Source organism: Tachyglossus aculeatus, unplaced genomic scaffold, assembly GCF_015852505.1.
Source record: "Tachyglossus aculeatus isolate mTacAcu1 unplaced genomic scaffold, mTacAcu1.pri scaffold_101_arrow_ctg1, whole genome shotgun sequence".
NCBI classification, from domain to species: domain Eukaryota; kingdom Metazoa; phylum Chordata; class Mammalia; order Monotremata; family Tachyglossidae; genus Tachyglossus; species Tachyglossus aculeatus.
Genome location: NW_024044842.1, coordinates 859,885 through 876,249, shown reverse-complemented (window position 1 = coordinate 876,249; position 16,365 = coordinate 859,885). Strand labels below are relative to the sequence as shown.

Here is a 16,365-nt window from a genome sequence, read left to right as displayed (position 1 = left end):
TCCAGTTTGGACGGCCAGCCGGGACCGGAAGTGGGGCCGGGGCGAGGGGCATTGTGGGAGCGGCGGCTTCCGGAAGTGCGGCTTTGACAGGGGCGCCGGGACCGGAAGTGGGGCCGGGGCGTTGGGCGGCCACCATGGCGGCGCCTCCCGAGCAGCTGGGCCTAAGGGCCCGGGGCCTCCGCCCTCAGGAGGAGGAGGAAGAAGAAGAAGAAGAAGAAGAAGAAGAGGAGGAGAGAGACCTGGTGAGGGGCGGTCCCGGCTCCCTCCTCTCCCCCCCCGTTGTCTTCCTGTTATTGGATAATCACCATAACATTAGTAATAATAATAATGATAATGGTATTTGTTAAGCGCTTACCATGCTTACTGCTTACTGTGAGAGCAGTAATAATAATAATAATGGTATTAGTTAAGCGCTTATTATGCCTACTGCTTCCTCTGAGAGCCATAATAATAGTAATAATAATAATAATAATGGTATTAGTTAAGCCCTTACTGTGCTTGCTGCTTATTATGAGAGCAATAATAATAATAACAATAATGGTATTAGTTGAGCGCTTACTATGCCTGCTGCTTACTATGAGAGCAATAATAATAATAATAATGGTATTGGTTAAGCGCTTACTGTGCTTACTGCTTACAATGAGAGCGATAATAATAATAATAATGGTATTAGTTAAGCAAATATTGTGCTTACTGCTTCCTCTGAGAGCCATAATAATAGTAATAATAATAATAATGTTATTAGTTAAGCCCTTATTATGCTTGCTGCTTATTATGAGAGTAATAATAATAATAATAATAATGGTATTAGTTGAGCGCTTACTATGCCTGCTGCTTACTATGAGAACAATAATAATAATAATAATGGTATTGGTTAAGCGCTTACTAGGCTTACTGCCTACTAGGAGAGCAATAATAATAATAATAATAATAATAACAATAATGGTGTTAAGCGTTTATTATGCTTACTGCTTACTATGAGAGCAGTAATAATAATAAGAAGAATGGTATTAGTTAAGCGCTTACTACGCTTACTGTATACTGTGAGGAAAGTAATAATAATAATAATGATAATGGTAGTAGTTAAGCACTTACTATGCCTTTTGCGTATGAGAGCAATAATAATAATAATAATGGTATTAGTTAAGTGTTTATTATGCTTACTGCCTACTGTGAGAGCAATAATAATAATAATGGTATTAGTTAGGCGCTTACTATGCTTGCTGTATACTATGAGGGAAATAATAATAATAATGGTATTACTTAAGCACTTAATATGCTTTTTGCGTATGAGAGCAACAATAATAATAATAATGGTATTAGTTAAGCGTTTACTATGCTTACTGCTTACGATGAGAGCAGTAATAATAATAATAATTATGGTATTAGTTAAGCGCTTACTATGCTTACTGTATACTGTGAGGGTAATAATAATAATAATGGCTTTAAGCACTTAATATGCTTTTTGCTTATGAGAGCAATAATAATAATGGTATTAGTTAAGTGTTTATTATGCTTACTGTGAGACCAGTAAAAATAATAATAAAGGTATTAGTTAAGCGCTTACTATGCTTACTGCTTATTATGAGAGCAATATTAATAATAATGGTATTAGTTGAGTGCTTACTATGCCTGCTGCTTACTATGAGAGCAATAATAATAATAATGGTATTGGTTAAGCGCTTACTAGGCTTACTGCCTACTATGAGCAATAATAATAATTATAATAATAACAATAATGGTGTTAGTTAAGCGTTTATTATGCTTACTGCTTACTATGAGAGCAGTAATAGTAATAAGAATGGTATTAGTTAAGCGCTTACTATGCTTACTGTATACTGTGAGGAAAATAGTAGTAATAATAATGATAATGGTAGTAGTTAAGCACTTACTATGCCTTTTGCGTATGAGAGCAATAATAATAATAATAATGGTATTAGTTAAGTGTTTATTATGTTTACTGCCTACTGTGAGAGCAATAATAATAATAATGGTATTAGGCGCTTACTATGCTTGCTGTATACTATGAGGGAAGTAATAATAATAATGGTATTACTTAAGCACTTAAAATGCTTTTTGCGTATGAGAGCAATAATAATAATAATAATGCTATTAAGTGTTTATTATGCTTACTGTGAGACCAGTAAAAATAATAATAATGGTATTAGTTAAGCGCTTACTATGCTTACTGCTTATTATGAGAGCAGTAATAATAATAATAATGGTATTGGTTAAGCGCTTACTAGGCTTACTGCCTACTAGGAGAGCAATAATAATAATAATAATAACAATAATGGTGTTAGTTAAGCGTTTATTATGCTTACTGCCTACTATGAGAGCAGTGATTATAATAAGAAGAATGGTATTAGTTAAGCGCTTTGCTTACTGTATACTGTGAGGAAAGTAGTAATAATAATAATGATAATGGTAGTAGTTAAGCACTTACTATGCTTTTTGCATATGAGAGCAATAATAATAATAATAATAATGGTATTAGTTAAGTGTTTATTATGTTTACTGCTTACTGTGAGAGCAATAATAATAATAATGGTATTAGTTAAGCCCTTACTATGCTTGCTGCTTCTTATGAGAGCAGTAATGATAACAATAATAATAATGTAAGTTAAGCGCTTACTGTGTTTACTGCTTATTCTGAGAGCAATAATAATAATATGGTATTAGTTAAGCACTTACTATGCTTACTGCTTACTCTGAGAGCCATAATAATAACAATAATAATAATGGTATTAGTTAAGCCCTTACTATGCTTGCTGCTTATTATGAGAGCAGTAATAATAATAATAGTAAAAATGGTATTAGTTAAGCGCATACTATGCTGACTGCTTACTATAAGAGCAATAATAATAGTAATGGTATTAATTAAGTGCTTACTATGTTTACTGCTTACTATGAGAGCAACAATAATAATAATGGTATTAAGCGCTCGCTATGCTTACTACGTATTATGAGAGCAATAATAATTAATAATAACGGTTTTAGTTAAGCGCTCACTATGCTTACTGCTTATTATGAGAGCAATAATAATAATAATGGTATCAGTTAAGCACTTACTATGTTTACTGCTTATTATGAGAGCAATAATAGTAATAATGGTATCAGTTAAGCATTTACTATGTTTACTGCTTATTATGAGAGCAATAATAATAATAATGGTATCAGTTAAGCACTCACTATGTTTACTGCTTATTATGAGAGCAATAATAATAATAATGGTGTCAGTAAAGCACTCACTATGTTTACTGCTTATTATGAGAGCAATAATAATAATAATGGTATTAGTTAAGCACTCACTATGTTTACTGCTTATTATGAGAGCAATAATAATAATAATGGTATCAGTTAAGCACTCACTATGTTTACTGCTTATTGTGAGAGCAATAATAATAATAATGGTATCAGTTAAGCACTCACTATGTTTACTGCTTATTACGAGAGCAATAATAATAATAATGGTATCAGTTAAGCACTCACTGTGTTTACTGCTTATTACGAGAGCAATAATAATAATAATGGTATCAGTTAAGCACTCACTGTGTTTACTGCTTATTATGAGAGCAATAATAATAATAATGGTGTCAGTAAAGCACTCACTGTGTTTACTGCTTATTATGAGAGCAATAATAATAATAATGGTATCAGTTAAGCACTCACTGTGTTTACTGCTTATTATGAGAGCAATAATAATAATAATGGTATCAGTTAAGCACTCACTGTGTTTACTGCTTATTATGAGAGCAATAATAATAATAATGGTATCAGTTAAGCACTTACTATGTTTACTGCTTATTATGAGAGCAATAATAATAATAATGGTATCAGTTAAGCACTCACTATGTTTACTGCTTATTTTGAGAGCAATAATAATAATAATGGTATTAGTTAAGCGCCTACTATGTTTACTGCTTATTATGAGAGCAATAATAATAATAATGGTATTAGTTAAGTGCCTACTATGTTTACTGCTTATTATGAGAGCAATAATAATAATAATGGTATCAGTTAAGCACTCGCTATGTTTACTGTTTATTATGAGAGCAATAATAATAATAATGGTATCAGTTAAGCACTCACTATGTTTACTGCTTATTATGAGAGCAATAATAATAATAATGGTATCAATTAAGCACTTAGTATGTTTACTGCTTATTATGAGAGCAATAATATTATTAATGGTATTAGCTAAGCGCTTACTATGTTTACTGCTTATTATGAGAGCAATTATGCAGAGCACTGTACTAGGCGCTTGGGAAGTCCAAGTCGGCAACATCTGGAGACGGTCCCTACCCAACAGCGGGCTCCCAGTCTAGAAGGGGGAGACTGACCACAAAATAAAACATGTAGACGGGTGTCATCATCATCATCAATCGTATTTATTGAGCGCTTACTATGTGCAGAGCACTGTACTAAACGCTTGGGAAGTCCAAGTCGGCAACGTATAGAGACATTCCCTACCCAACAGTGGGCTCACAGTCTAAAAGGGGGAGACAGAGAACAAAACCAAACATACTAAGAAAATATTAAATAAATAGAATTGATATGTACAAATAAAATAAATAAATAGAGTAATAAATATGTACAAGCATCTATCCATCTATCCAGGTGCTGTGGGGAAGGGAAGGAGGTAAGATGGGGGGGATGGAGAGGGGGACGAGGGGGAGAGGAGGGAAGGGGGTGTCAAGTCATCAGAATAAATAGAATAAGCAGAGTAGTCATTCATTCATTCAATCGTATTTATTGAGCGCTCACTGTGTGCAGAGCACTGGACTAAGCGCTTGGGAAGTCCAAGTCGGCAACATCTGGAGACGGTCCCTACCCAGCAGCGGGCTCACGGTCTAGAAGGGGGAGACGGAGAACAAAATAAAACATGTAGACGGGTGTCAAGTCATCGGAATAAATAGAATAAACAAAGTCGTCTGGGGCGAGCAGTGTACTGAGCGCCGGAGAGCGTAGTAGATGTGGCGTTAACCCCTTGTTCCGCAGGGCCCCGGGCCCGGCCTGCCGGAGCCGCTGCAGCTGGGGGAACTGGACCTCACCAACGACCCCTTCGTCCTCGACCAGATGGACGGTGAGTGGACCGGGGGGACGTGGGAGGGGTTTTTTGGGGGGGACAGGGGATGGGGAGGGGGTTTGGGGGGGACAGGGGGTGGGAAAGGGGGTTTCTGGGGGGACAGGAGGTGGGAAAGGGGGTTTCTGCGGTGACAGGAGGTGGAGGGAGGGGTTTTTTGGGGGGACAGGAGGTGGAGGGAGGGTTTTTTGGGGGGACAGGGGCTGGGGGAGGGGGCTTCTGGGGGACAGGAGGTGGAGGAGGGGGTTTGGGGGGGGCACAGGAGGTGGGGGAGGGTTTTTTGGGGGACAGCAGGTGGGAAAGGGGGTTTCTGGGGGACAGGAGGTGGGAGGGTTTTTGGGCGGACGGGCTGGGGGAGAAGGTTTCTGGGGGACAGAAAGTGGGGGGAGGGTTTTTTTTGGGGGGACAGGAGGTGGGGGAGGGGGTTTCTGGGGGACAGGGGGTGGGGGAGGGTTTTTTGGGGGGGGACGGTCTGGGGGAGGGGGCTTCTGGGGGACAGGAGGTGCGGGAGAGGGGTTTGGGGAGGGACAGGAGGTGGGAAAGGGGGTTTCTGGGGGACAGGAGGTGGGGTTGGGGGACGGGGGAGGGTTTTGGGGGGGACAGGAGGTGGGAAAGGGGGTTTCTGGAGGACAGGAGGTGGGGGGAGGGTTTTTTTGGGGGGGCAGGGCCTGGGGGAGAGGGTTTCTGGGGGACAGAAAGTGGGGGGGATTTGGGGGACAGGAGGTGGGGGGAGGGTTTTTTGGGGAGACAGGAGGTGGGAAAGGGGGTTTCTGGGGGACAGGAGGTGGGGGGGGTTTGGGGAGACAGGAGGTGGGAAAGGGGGTTTCTGGGGAACAGCAGTTGGGGGAGGGGGCTTCTGGGGGACAGGAGGTGGAGGAGAGGGTTTTTGGGAGGGACAGGAGGTGGGAAAGGGGGTTTCTGGGGGACAGGAGGTGGGCTGGGGGACGGAGGAGGGTTTTTTGGGGGGACAGGAGGTGGGAAAGGGGGTTTCTGGGGGACAGGAGGTGGGGGGCTGGGGGACGGAGGAGGGTTTTTTGGGGGGACAGGAGGTGGGAAAGGGGGTTTCTGGGGGACAGGAGGAGGGGGGTTTGGGGGGATGGGGGTGGGGGGAAGGGTTTTGGGGGGGACAGGAGGTGGGAAAGGGGGTTGATGGGGGACAGGAGGTGGGGGAGGGGGTTTCTGGGGGGCACAGGGGGTGGGGAGGGGGTTTTCGGGGGGGGACAGGAGGTAGAAGAAGAGGGGTTTTGAGGGGAGGACAGGAGGTGGGGGTGGGGATTTCTGGGGGGCACAGGAGGTGGGGAGGGGGTTTTCTGGCGGGGGGGCAGGACCTTGGGAGGGGGTTCCTGGGGGCAGCAGGAGGTGGGCGAGGATTTTCTGGGGCACAGGAAGTGGGGGAGGGAGATTTTCTGGGGGGACAGGAGGTGGGGGAGGGGGGTTCTGGGCGGAGGACAGGAGGTGGGGGGAAGGTTTTGGGGGGAGGACAGGGGCTGGGGAGGGGTTTTCTTGGGGGACAGGAGGTGGAGGAGGGGGTTTCTGGGGGGGACAGGAGGTGGAGGAGGGGGTTTAGGGAGGAAGTCAGGAGGTGGGGGGAAGGTTTTTGTGGGGGGACAGGGGCTGGGGAGGGGGCTTCTGGGGGGACAGGAGGTGGAAGAGGGGTTTGGGGGGGATCCATGGGCTGGGGAGGGTGTATTTGGGGGCACAGGAGTTGGGAGAGGGGTTTTGGGGGGGCAGGGACGGGAGTTTGGGGGTGACGTCCCTGTGACGTCCCTGTCTCCACCCCAGTTCACATCCAGGCCAACCTGGAGGATGAGCTGCTCAAGGAGGCCCTCAAGTCGGTGAGGTGGTCCCCCCCCCGGGCCCCCTACTCCATCGTCCCCTTCTCCTCCCTCCCACGCCCTTGGACGGCCCCCGTCGGCCAAGCGTCAGGGCCGGGTCTCTCCCTCTCCGCCTCGGGTGCCCCGTCCTCCCTTGCCTCAGTTTCCCCGATCCCCTGACCCCGGCCCCCCGCTCCATCATCCCCTTCTCCCCCCCCCCCACGCCCTCGGACGGCCCCCGCCGGCCAAGCGTCGGGGCCGGGTCTCTCCCTGTCCGCCTCGGGTGCCCCGTCCTCCCTCGCCTCAGTTTCCCCGATCCCCTGACCCCGGCCCCTCTCCCCGCCCCCCGTCCTTCCTTCCTTCCTTCCCTCCCCAGGGCGTCGATCTCCGCCATTACTCGAAGCAGGTGGAGCTGGAACTGCAGCAGATTGAGCAGAAGTCCATCCGGGACTGTATCCTCCTCTTCCTCGGCCGCCTCCTCCTCCTCTCTTTGTCTTCCTCCCCAACCCTTTCCTTTCCCTCTTCTTCCACCTCCCTTCCTCCTCCTCCTCCTCCTCTTTCTCCCCAACTTTTTCTTTCCTTCTTCCCCTTCCTCCTCCCCCTTTCTCTTCCTCTTCCTTCCCCTCTCCCCCTTCTTCCTCTTCCTCTTTTCTCCCAACCTTTTCCTTTCTCTCTTCCTTCTCCTCTTCCCCGACCTCTTCCTTTCCCTCTTCCTCCTCTTCTTTCTCCCCAGCTTTTTCTTTCCCTCTTCCCCTTTCTCCTCTTCCTCCTCCTTCCTCCTCCCCCCTTTCTCTTCCCCTTCCTTCCCCTTCCTTTCCCTCTTCTTCCTCTTCCTCCTTTCTCCCCAACCTTTTCATTTCTCTCTTCTCCTTCTCTTCCCCGACCTTTTCCTTTCCCTCTTCCTCCACCTCCCATCTTCCTCCTCCTCTTTCTTCCCAACTTTTTCTTTCCCTTTTCCCCTTTCTCCTCTTCCTCCCCCTCCTTCTCTTCCCCTTCCTCCTCCTTTTCGTTTCCCTCTTCTTCCTCCTCCTCATCTCTTCCTGACCTTTTCCTTTCTTCCTTTTTCTCCTTCTCTTCCCCGACCTTTTCCTTTCCCTCTTCCTTCACCTCTCCTCTTCTTCCTTTTTCTCCCCAACTTTTTTTCCCTCTTCCTCTTTCTTCTCTTCATCCTTCCCCTTCCTCCTTGTTTCTCCTTCTCCTTCTCTTCCCCCCGACCTTTTCCTTTCCCTCTTCCTCCTCCTCCCTCCTTTCTCCTTCTTCTCTACCCCAACCTTTTCCTCCACCTCCCTCCTCTCTCCTCCTCCTTCCCCTCATCCTCCTCATCGTCCTTCTCCTCCGCCCTCTTCCTCCCTCCTCCCTCTTCCTCTTCCTCCTCCTCTTCCTCTCCAGCCTTTTCCTTTCCGTCTTCCTCCACCTTTCTTCTTCCTCCTCTTCCTTCCCCTTCCTCCTCCTCTTCCTTCTCCTTCCTCCTCCTCTTCCCATCCTCTTCCCCCGCCCCCCGACCTCCTTTTTCTTCCCCTTTCCCTCCTTCTCCTCCTCCTCCTCCTCCTCCCCGGGCCGCCCGAAGGGTGGACTGGTGAAGAAGGTGGAGAGAGTCGGTCCGGCGGGGGTTTGGGGGGAGGGGAGCGGCCCCCCCCCCCCCCCGGACCCCCCTGGACCCTCGACCCGGTGAAGGCCTTGACCGTGAGCCCTGCAGACATCCAGGAGAGCAAGAACATCGCGTCCCTGCACAATCAGATCACCGCCTGTGACACCGTCCTAGAGGTCAGAGACCCACCCCCGGACCCCCCCCACCCTGAGACCCCCAAACCACCCAACCCCCACCCTGAGAACCCCCCCAGCACCCCCCAGTCCCACCCTGAAACTCCCAAACCCCACCCTGAGACCTCCCAAGCCCCACCCCGAGACCCCCCTGAACCCCCAAGTCCCACCCTGAAACCCCCAAACCTCCCAAGCCCCACCCTGAGACCCCCCCCAAACCTCCACCCGGAGACCCCCCCAAACCCCCACCCCCACCCGGAGACCCCCCCCCAAAACCTCCACCCGGGGACCCCCCCCAAACCCCCACCCCCACCCGGAGACCCCCCCCCCAAAACCTCCACCCGGAGACCCCCCCCAAACTCCCAACCCCCACCTGGAGACCCCCCCCCCCCAAGTCCCACCCTGAAACCCCCAAACCCCACCCTGAGATCCCCCAAAACCACCCAACCCCCACCCCGAGACCCCCCCCCAACCCCCCAAGTCCCACCCTGAAACCCCCAAACCTCCCAAGCCCCACCCTGAGACCCCCCCCAAATCCCCCAGCCCCACCTGGAGACCCCCGAAACCCCCATCCCCCACCCGGTGGACCCCCCCCCAGCACCTCAAGTCCCACCCTGAAACCCCCAAACCTTCCAAGCCCCACCCTGAGACCCCCCAAAACCACGCATCCCCAACCCAGAGACCCCCCCAAACCCCCCAAGTCCCACCTTGAGACCCCCCCAAATCTCCCAAACTCCAGCCTGAGAACCCCCAATCCCTCCAAACCCCACCCTGAGACCCCCCCAGACCCCCCACCCCCAACCCTGAGACCTCCCCCAAACCCCCCAAGTCCCACCCTGAGACCCCCCAGTCCTCCCAACCCCCACCCTGAGACCCCCCCAAATCCCCAATCCCCACCCCGAGACCCCCCCCCCACAACCGCCCAATCCCCGCCCTGAGACTCCCCCAACCTCCACCCTGAGCCCCCCCGAGACCCCCCAAACCTTCCAACCCCCACCCTGGGACCCCCCCCCAGACCCCCCCAAACCCCCTCCCCCCTCCCTGAGGCCCCCCCCATCCCTCCCCTGAGCCCCCGCCCGTGTCTGAGGCCCCTCCTCCCCCGCCGCCCCCCGACCCCGAGGGTCCGGGCGGCGGCGGCGGCGCGCCTCGGTCTCCCCGCAGCGGATGGAGGCCATGCTGGGCGCCTTCCAGAGCGACCTGAGCGCCATCAGCGCGGAGATCCGCACCCTGCAGGAGCAGTCGGGCGCCATGAACCTGCAGCTGCGCAACCGGCAGTCGGTCCGCGGCCGCCTGGGCCAGCTGCTGGACGGGCTGGTGGTGCCCTCCGCCCTCGTCTCGTACGGAAAACCCCCCCCCGGGGGGGGCGGGCCGGGGGTCCTCGCTTTCGGGAAAGGGTCTGACCCCATCGGGGCCCGCCACGAGTGTCGTTATTATCCGGCCCGGGACCCCCGGGACCCCCGTCTGCGTCCATCCTCCACCCCCCCCGGGGGACCCCACCCGTGTCCAGCCCTCCCTCGGGACTCCCAAGACAGGCCTGGCCATGTCCGGTCTCCCTCTTCCCCAGGACCCCCCCGGGTGAGGCCGAGCCACGTCCGGCCCCCCCTGACCCCCCGGTGACCCCGGCTATGTCCCCCACTTCCCCCCCAGGACCCCGCAGACCCCCGGGTGAGGTCCGTCCACGTCCACCCTCCGCGTCCCCGCGGTGACCCCCCCAGGTGACCCCACCTGTGTCCACCTTCCCCACCTCCTCCGAGACCCCCGGGGGTGGCCTGGCCCGGCCATGTCCGGTCCCGCTCTTTCCCCGGGTGACCCCCCGCGTATCCACCCCCCAGGACCCCCGAGACCCCCGGGTGGGGTCCGTCTGCGTCCACTCTCCACTGACCCCCAAGCGACCCGACCCGAGACCCCAGGATGACGCCTAGTCACGTCCGGCCCCCCATGACCCCCCGGTGACCCCGGCCCTATCCACCTCCCACCTCCCCCCGGGACCCCCGAGACCCCCGGCTGAGGCCTAGCCCTGTCCCACCCCTTGGGACCCCCAGAAATCCCGGGTGAGGCCTCGCTCTGTGCGGGCCCCGGGTGACCCCACCCGTGTCCACCCCCCACCTCCCTTCCCCTCAGGACCCCCAAGACCCCCCTGGGGACCCCAGATGTGTCACCCCCAGGACCCCGCGGGTGCGGCCTAGTGGCGTCCACCGCCCCCCCGGGACCCCCAGGTGCGGCCTAGTCGCGCCCACCACCACTCTGGGGCCCCCAGGTGCGGCCTAGTGGCGTCCACCAGCCCCCCCGGGACCCCCGGGTGTGGCCTAGTCATGTCCACCACCCCCTCGGGTGTAGCCTAGTGGTGTCCACTGCCCCCCTGGGACCCCCAGGTGTGGCCTAGTGGCATCCACCACCCTCCTGGGACCCCCAGTTGCGGCCTAGTGGCGTCCACCACCCCCCCGGGACACACGGGTGCGGCCTAGTCGTGTCCACCGCCCACCCGGGACCCCCGGGTGTGGCCTAGAGGTGTCCACCGGACCCCCGGGCGCGGCCTAGTCGTGTCCACCCCCCCCCCCCCCCGGGTGCGGCCTAATGACGTCCACTGCCCCCCCGGGACCCCCGGGTGTGGCCTAGTGACGTCCACCGCCCTCCCGGGACCCCCAGGTGTGGCCTAGTCGTGCCCACCTCCCCCCCGGGTGCAGCCTAGTGGTGTCCACCGCCCCCCTGGGACCCCCGGGTGTGGCCTAGTGGTGTCCACCGCCCCCCCGGGACCCCTGGGTGTGGCCTAGTCGTGCCCACCGCCCCCCCGGGTGCGGCCTAGTGGCGTCCACCGCCCCCCCGGGACCCCCGGGTGCGGCCTAGTGGCGTCCACCGCCCCCCCAGGACCCCCGGGTGTGGCCTAGTCGTGCCCACCTCCCCCTCGGGTGCAGGCTAGTGGTGTCCACCATCCCCCCGGGACCCCCAGGTGCGGTCTAGTTGTGTCCACCGCCCCCCGGGACTCCCACATGCAGCCTAGTTGTGTCCACTGCCCGCCCGGGACCCCTGGGTGTGGCCTAGTGGTGTCCACCAGACCCCTGGGCGCGGCCTAGTCGTGCCCACCGCCCCCCCGGGTGTGGCCTAGTGGCGTCCAACTGCCCCCCCCGGTACCCCCGGGTGCGGCCTAGTGGCGTCCACCTCCCCCCGGGACCCTGGGGTGCGGCCTAGTCGTGCCCACCTCCCCCTCGGGTGCAGGCTAGTGGTGTCCACCATCCCTCCGGAACCCCCAGGTGCGGCCTAGTTGTGTCCACCACCCGCCCGGGACCCCCGGGTGTGGCCTAGTGGTGTCCACCGCCCCCCCCGGGACCCCCGGGTGTGGCCTAGTGGTGTCCACCGGACCCCCGGGCGCGGCCTAGTCGTGTCCACCCCTCCCCCGGGTGCGGCCTAGTCGCGTCCACCGCCCCCCCGGGACCCCCGGGTGCGGCCTAGTGGCGTCCACTGCCCCCCCGGGACCCCCGGGTGTGGCCTAGTCGTGCCCACCTCCCCCTTGGGTGCTGCCTAGTGGTGTCCACTGTCCCCCCGGGACCCCCAGGTGCGGCCTAGTTGTGCCCACCACCCGTCCAGGCCCCCCGGGTGTGGCCTAGTGGTGTCCACCGGACCTCCGGGCACGGCCTAGTTGTGTCCACCACCCCCCCAGGTGCGGCCTAATGGTGTCCACTGCCCCCCCCGGGACCCCCGGGTGTGGCCTAGTGATGTCCACCGCCCTCCCGGGACCCCCAGGTGTGGCCTAGTCGTGCCCACCTCCCCCCCGGGTGCAGCCTAGTGGTGTCCACCACCCCCCTGGGACCCCCGGGTGTGGCCTAGTGGTGTCCACCGCCCCCCCGGGACCCCCAGGTGTGGCCTAGTGGTGTCCACCGGACCCCCGGGCGCGGCCTAGTCGTGTCCACCGCCCCCCCCGGGTGCGGCCTAGTGGCGTCCACCGCCCCCCCGGGACCCCCGGGTGCGGCCTAGTCGCGTCCCCCGGCCCCCCGGGAGCCCGGCGTGAGCCCCCCCCCGCCGCGGGCGCCCCCCGTCCCCCAGGGCCATCGTGGAGGCTCCGGTGACGGACCCGGCTTTCCTGGAGCAGCTGCAGGAGCTGGACGCCAAGGCGGCCGCCGTGCGGGAGCACGAGGCCCAGGGGACGGCCGCCTGCGCCGACGTCCGCGGGGTCCTCGACCGCCTCCGCCTCAAGGTCAGCGCGGGACCCCCCCGCGGACCCCCGTCTCCCCCCCTCGAAAAGCCGGCGAGGCAACGCCGTCCCGTCGGTTCAGTTCTGCTTGGCGCACGGTAAGCGCTCCATCAACGCCGCCGTCGTTATTTCCGGACCGCTTCCCGGGTGCCCAGCGCCGTACTGAGCGCCCGGGGGAGTCCAGTACAACGACAGACACACTCCCCGTCCACGGCGAGCTCACAGAGCAGAAGCAGCGCGGCTCGGCGGGGAGAGCCCGAGGTCCTGGGTTCGAATCCCCGCGCCGCCGCTTGTCGGCTGGGTGACGGCGGGCGAGCCCCTTCTCTGGGCCTCGGTTCCCTCGTCTGGAAAATGGGTATGAAGACCGGGAGCCCCCCCCCCGGGGGGACAACCCCATCGCCTTGTATCCCCCCCCCCCCCAGCGCTTAGCGCAGTGCTTCGCACCTAGTAAGCGCTTAACAACTATCATCATCGAGGAGGTGGGGAGACGGGCGTTAATACCGACAAAGGAAAGAGGTTCGATAGTAATAATTTATTATTTATTTAATTTATTTGTCCATATCTATTCTATTTATTTTATTTTGTTAGGATGTTTGGTTTTGTTCCCTGTCTCCCCCTTTTAGACTGTGAGCCCGCTGTGGGGCCGGGACCGTCCCTAGATGTTGCCAGTTTGTACTTCCCAAGCGCTTAGTACAGCGCTCTGCACACAGGAAGCGCTCAATAAATACGATTGATGATGATGATGGATAGTAATGATGGCATTTACAAGCCATTGTTAGGCTTGTTACTTATTTATCATTATTATTATTATTAATGTTAAATCATATTCGGCTGTTATTTATTAGGCACAAACAGTGCCAAGCACTGTTAGCCAAGCCAAGCCATTGTTAGGCTTATTACTTATTTATCATTATTGTTATTATTAATATTAAATAATATTCGGCTATCATTTATTAGGCACAAACAGTGCCAAGCACTGTTAGCCAAGCCAAGCCATTGTTAGGCTTATTACTTATGTACCATTATTATTATTATTAATATTAAATAATATTCGGCTATTATTTATTAGGCACAAACAGTGCCAAGCACTGTTCTAAGCGCCGGGGAGGTTACAGGGCCGTCGGGCTGCCCCCCGGGGGGCTCACGGTCTTCATCCCCATTTTCCAGATGGGGGAACTGAGGCCCAGAGAATGATAATAATAATGGTATTTGTGAAGGGCTTACTGTGTGCAAAGCACTGTTCTAAGCGCTGACAATAATGGCAACATTTATTAAGCGCTTTCTATGTGCAAAGCACTGTTCTAAGCGCTGACAATAATGGTAACATTTATTAAGCGCTTTCTATGTGCAAAGCACTGTTCTAAGCGCTGACAATAATGGTAACATTTATTAAGCGCTTTCTATGTGCAAAGCACTGTTCTAAGCGCTGACAATAATGGTAACATTTATTAAGCGCTTTCTGTGTGCAAAGCACTGTTCTAAGCGCTGATAATAATGGTGACATTTATTAAGCGCTTTCTATGTGCAAAGCACTGTTGTAAGCGCTGATAATAATGGCAGCATTTATTAAGCGCTTTCTATGTGCAAAGCACTGTTCTAAGCGCCGACAATAATGGTAACATTTATTAAGCGCTTTCTATGTGCAAAGCACTGTTCTAAGCGCTGACAATAATGGTAATATTTTATTAAGCGCTTTCTATGTGCAAAGCACCGTTCTAAGCACTGACAATAATGGTAACATTTATTAAGCGCTTTCTATGTGCAAAGCACTGTTCTAAGCGCTGATAATAATGGTAACATTTATTAAGCGCTTACTATGTGCAAAGCACTGTTCTAAGCGCTGATAATAATGGTAACATTTATTATCATCATCATCATCATCAATCGTATTTATTGATTATTAAGCGCTTTCTATGTGCAAAGCACTGTTCTAAGCGCTGATAATGACGGTAACATTTATTAAGCGCTTTCTATGTGCAAAGCACTGTTCTAAGCGCTGATAATACTGGTAACATTTATTATCATCATCATCATCATCATCAATCGTATTTATTGATTATTAAGCGCTTTCTATGCGCAAAGCACTGTTCTAAGCGCTGATAATAATGGTGACATTTATTAAGTGCTTTCTATGTGCAAAGCACTGTTCTAAGCGCTGATAATAACATTTATTAAGCACTTTCTATGTGCAAAGCACTGTTCTAAGCGCTGATAATAATGGTAACATTTTATTAAGCGCTTACTATGTGCAAAGCACTGTTCTAAGCGCAATAATATTTATTAAGCGCTTTCTATGTGCAAAGCACTGTCCTAAGCGCTGATAATAATGGTGACATTTATTAAGCGCTTTCTATGTGCCAAGCACTGTTCTAAGCGCTGATAATAATGGTAACATTTATTAAGCGCTTTCTATGTGCAAAGCACTGTTCTAAGCGCTGACAATAATGGTAACATTTTATTAAGCGCTTTCTATGTGCAAAGCACTGTTCTAAGCGCTGATAATAATGGTAACATTTTATTAAGCGCTTTCCATGTGCAAAGCACTGTTCTAAGCGCTGATAATAATGGTAACATTTTATTAAGCGCTTTCTATGTGCAAAGCACTATTCTAAGCGCTGACAATAATGGTAACATTTATTAAGCGCTTTCTATGTGCAAAGCACTGTTCTAAGCGCTGATAATAATGGTAACATTTATTAAGCGCTTTCTGTGTGCAAAGCACTGTTCTAAGCGCTGATAATAATGGTGACATTTATTAAGCGCTTTCTATGTGCAAAGCACTGTTCTAAGCGCTGACAATAATGATACCATTTTATTAAGCGCTTACTATGTGCAAAGCACTGCTCTAAGCGCTGGGGAGGTTACAAGGCGATGAGGTTGTCCCACGGGGGGCCACCCAGTCTTCATCCCCATTTCATCCCTATAAATACATAGTTATGTATTTATTATAATACATAAACACATCGTTATGTATTTATTATAATACATAAATACATAGTTATGTATTTATTATAATGCATAAATACATAGTTATGTATTTATTATAATACATAAATACATAGTTATGTATTTATTATAATACATAAATACATAGTTATGTATTTATTATAATACACAAGCACATAGTTATGTATTTGTTATAATACATAAATACATAGTTATGTATTTATTATAATGCATAAATACATAGTTATGTATTTATTATAATACAGAAATACATAGTTATATATTTATTATAATACATACATACATAGTTATGTATTTATTATAATACGTAAATGCATAGTTATGTATTTATTATAATACATAAATACATAGTTATGTATTTATTATAACACATAAATACATAGTTATGTATTTATTATAATGCATAAATACATATGTATTCATTATAATGCATAAATACATAGTTATGTATTTATTATAATACATAAATACATAGTTATATATTTATTATAATACATAAATACATAGTTATGCATTTATTATAGTGCATAAATACATAGTTATGTATTTAT

The 16,365-nt window shown here is 51.7% G+C and overlaps 2 protein-coding genes across 2 annotated transcripts in view; both read left to right on the top strand.

Annotated features, from left to right (window-relative positions):
• The first annotated feature begins 117 nt into the window (after window positions 1-117).
• Window positions 118-9,532, top strand: LOC119922229 (vacuolar protein sorting-associated protein 52 homolog). The gene is made up of 6 exons (XM_038742189.1): window positions 118-242; window positions 5,002-5,086; window positions 6,869-6,921; window positions 7,277-7,352; window positions 8,597-8,750; window positions 9,448-9,532. Exons 1-6 carry the CDS (start codon window positions 135-137, stop codon window positions 9,530-9,532), a joined length of 561 nt encoding a protein of 186 aa, XP_038598117.1. The 5' UTR covers window positions 118-134.
• A 277-nt stretch (window positions 9,533-9,809) lies between these two features.
• The window catches only part of VPS52 (VPS52 subunit of GARP complex), a 39,399-nt gene continuing 32,843 nt past the window's right edge, over window positions 9,810-16,365 (top strand). The window contains exons 1-2 of the mRNA XM_038742253.1: window positions 9,810-9,998; window positions 12,700-12,850. Of these exons, the coding sequence (XP_038598181.1) occupies window positions 9,826-9,998; window positions 12,700-12,850 (324 nt within the window). The 5' untranslated portion in view covers window positions 9,810-9,825. The remainder of the gene's footprint in view (window positions 9,999-12,699; window positions 12,851-16,365) is intronic.